This window comes from Microtus oregoni, unplaced genomic scaffold (genome assembly GCF_018167655.1).
Source record: "Microtus oregoni isolate MIOR12 unplaced genomic scaffold, Mior012 000016F_ref0000370, whole genome shotgun sequence".
Taxonomy (NCBI): Eukaryota; Metazoa; Chordata; class Mammalia; order Rodentia; family Cricetidae; genus Microtus; species Microtus oregoni.
Genome location: NW_024543075.1, coordinates 36,947,406 through 36,950,475, shown reverse-complemented (window position 1 = coordinate 36,950,475; position 3,070 = coordinate 36,947,406). Strand labels below are relative to the sequence as shown.

Here is a 3,070-nt window from a genome sequence, read left to right as displayed (position 1 = left end):
TAAAATTTAATTAAATATTCAATTGAAAAAAATCAATGATTAACATATGTAATTAATGTAATATTTTCTTTTGCAGAAAAAGTTTTTGAAGCTCCATAGAATGTGATAGTTTACCTGAGTCTTTTTCGAATTTGGAGATCTGGGATTGAAATTCTAGATTCCACACATAAGAACCTTGGAAGAAATGCTTTGCAATCTATCTCTGCATTTTGGAGATTATCCTAGTTATTATCAACTAACCTTAAAGCATCCCTAGTTTTAGCATGGTAAACAATACCACACATCACTACATTTCATTTTTCTACTTGGTTGGTATTCCTGGCTTGGAAAGTTTTCATTGCTTCATCAGCATTCCCGTCTGCTTCCTGCTTGTCCTGACCTTGCTGGGGAACACCATAATCCTTGCTACTGTCAAGCTAGAACCAAGCCTCCACCAGCCTATGTATTTCTTCCTTTGCATGCTGGCAGTGACTGATATGCTTCTTACATGCTCCACAGCCCTGAAAATGCTTGCTATTTTCTGGTTTGATGAACACTGGATTGAGTTTGATGTCTGTCTAACACAAATGTATTTTATCCACACACTTTGCATTTTTGAGTCAGCCATCTTGGTGGCCATGGCTTTTGATCGCTTTGTGGCCATTTGCATCCCACTGCATTATTCGACCATCCTTACATCTTCTATGGTTATTAAACTGGGCTTAGTTGGGTTGAGCCGAGCTCTGTTCATGGTTTTGCCATGTCCTCTTCTAATTAAGAGGCTGCCCTACTACACAAGCTATATCATCCACCATGCCTACTGTGAGCACATGGCTGTGGTGAAGTTGGCCAGTGCTAACACTCTCATTAACAGAGCATATGGAATTTCAGTGGCCCTTTCAATGATAGCATTGGATCTATGGCTCATAGCTACATCCTATGTAAAAATTCTCCAGGCAGTGTTCCGTCTGTCTTCCCAGAATGCCCGCTCTAAAGCCCTGGGCACCTGTGCTGCCCATGTCTGCATCATTCTTGCATTCTATACACCTGCACTGTTTAGCTTCCTAACTCATCGCATTGGCAAGAATGTATCTCCAAGTGTCCACATCATCTTGTCAAGCCTATACCTTCTAGTGCCCCCCACAGTCAATCCCTTGGTATATGGTATCAAGACAAAACAGATTCGGGACAGAGCATTGAGCCTCTTCTCACACTTGAAAATTGTTGAATACTAAATTATTTTAACAACAATTGTGGTGGTAGAGTATGTCTCATGACATAATGGGGCGTTAACTATGTTTGCTATGATTCTATTGTAGAATGCTGCTTCTCTTTTACATTATTTTTTATAGAAGAGATTTATGGTGTGATGCAATATTTCTCCCCTAATTTTCTCTTTGTAATTTTATACTAACCATGTCTAATATATCTTATCATGCAGTATCTTCACTTTATACAAGTCCAGGTTCAGATGATGTATGTATTTCCCATCAATATATATCATATATCTATATATAATTATAAATTTCTCTATCTATACATTTTAAGTGTATATATATATTACACTGTCTGCATATTTAGTGCTATATTTTCAGGAAAATGAATGTAATAATTTCAGTTTTAGTTTTATACATAGAAGGTTGAATATTGTCACTGTAGTCCTTACTTAAGAATAATTCGTAGCAGCTGTGCCCACCTGTACAACAGCTGTACTATATTAGGACAGTGAATGAACAATTTCTATCCTTTAGTACACTCAAGCATCAGCTTTCTTTGTCTAGTGTCATCTGAACTTTTTAAAGCATTTTATCTTATTTATGTCTTCTTGAAAAAACTGAAAATTAATCATGTCTCTTCCTTTCACCAGAGAAGTAAGTCTAGTTGGCAAATTTCTTCTTCAACATCTGCAGAGTCAGTAAATACAGACAACATGAACTTAATTGAAACAAGAACATTTGAAGCAGGTATGTTGTGCTGTAAAAGAATTTTAAACATAAACCTTCTGAGATATGGAACTTAAAGGTGATGAGTGAAATACCTGAGTATATGTGAAGAAAGTATATCAGTTAAGCTTCATATTCTTTTAAGTCTCAAAATATTTAATATATACCTAGATAGTCAATAAAAGTATTCAGACTAAGATACTATATGTCACCATATGAATGAGGGAAGTGAAAAGCCGCAATACTGTAAAGGATGTGGTAGAAGGAGAGAGAGGCCACTAAAGGTACCCGCAGTTCCTGGGAGAGAAAACTGCTGGTTGAAAATGTGATGAGTGTGCAAAATCACCTCTAGTTTCTTTTAGAGACATAAGAGATAATACTAAAACTCTAGGTAATTCTCAATTAAATACAAGTGAAACCTCAAAAAATAAAAAGAATAAATAATGACTCAAAATTACTGTCTTAGCTTATCAAGAAAAGATCTGTATATGTGCATTAAAAAGAGAACAGATAATACATTGTACACAAAATTTAATTCTTTCTTTGGAAAATCTAGTATTCTTTTCCAACATGAATTTTAAATTATTACTTAAAAAAATATGAATAGTACTTCTATCCCAACTAGAAAATTAGAGGTTTTATCAACTAGTAAATGAAGTTACTTCTATGAGTGTCAAAAATTTTCCTTTTTTCACAACTAATTTTTTTCTGAAACTGAGCCATTGACATAATATAATAACAAGGGAGAGGTTCTGCTTTCACCATAAATTATGAGTGGGTAAATTTAAGTTTGATGCCATATGGTGAATTCACTGAATAACTTTTAATATTAATTACTGTTATCAAAGCATTATATAATTATACACATATGCATATGTGTGTAAAAACAGATAATGAACAAGAGACCATGAGTGGGCAAGAGAGCAAGGATGAATGGATGTGAAGATTTTGAGGGAAGAAATCAGAGGAAAAATGATGTAATTGCATTATGACCTCAAAAATAAGTAGCATACATATATCATTTGTTTTATTATATATATATATTATGCATAAAAGGGAAAATTAAGTAGTAGTATATTATACTGTATATAATTATTGCATCCTTCTTCCAATCACTCCCATGTAACCTCTATCTTCCTTTCTTCCCT

General features: G+C 34.2%; 1 protein-coding gene across 1 annotated transcript; it reads left to right on the top strand.

Annotated features, from left to right (window-relative positions):
* Window positions 1–263: 263 nt before the first annotated feature.
* LOC121458124 (putative olfactory receptor 52P1) lies at window positions 264–1,214 on the top strand. Its single transcript, XM_041667254.1, has one exon. It carries the CDS (start codon window positions 264–266, stop codon window positions 1,212–1,214), a length of 951 nt encoding a protein of 316 aa, XP_041523188.1.
* Window positions 1,215–3,070: the final 1,856 nt, after the last annotated feature.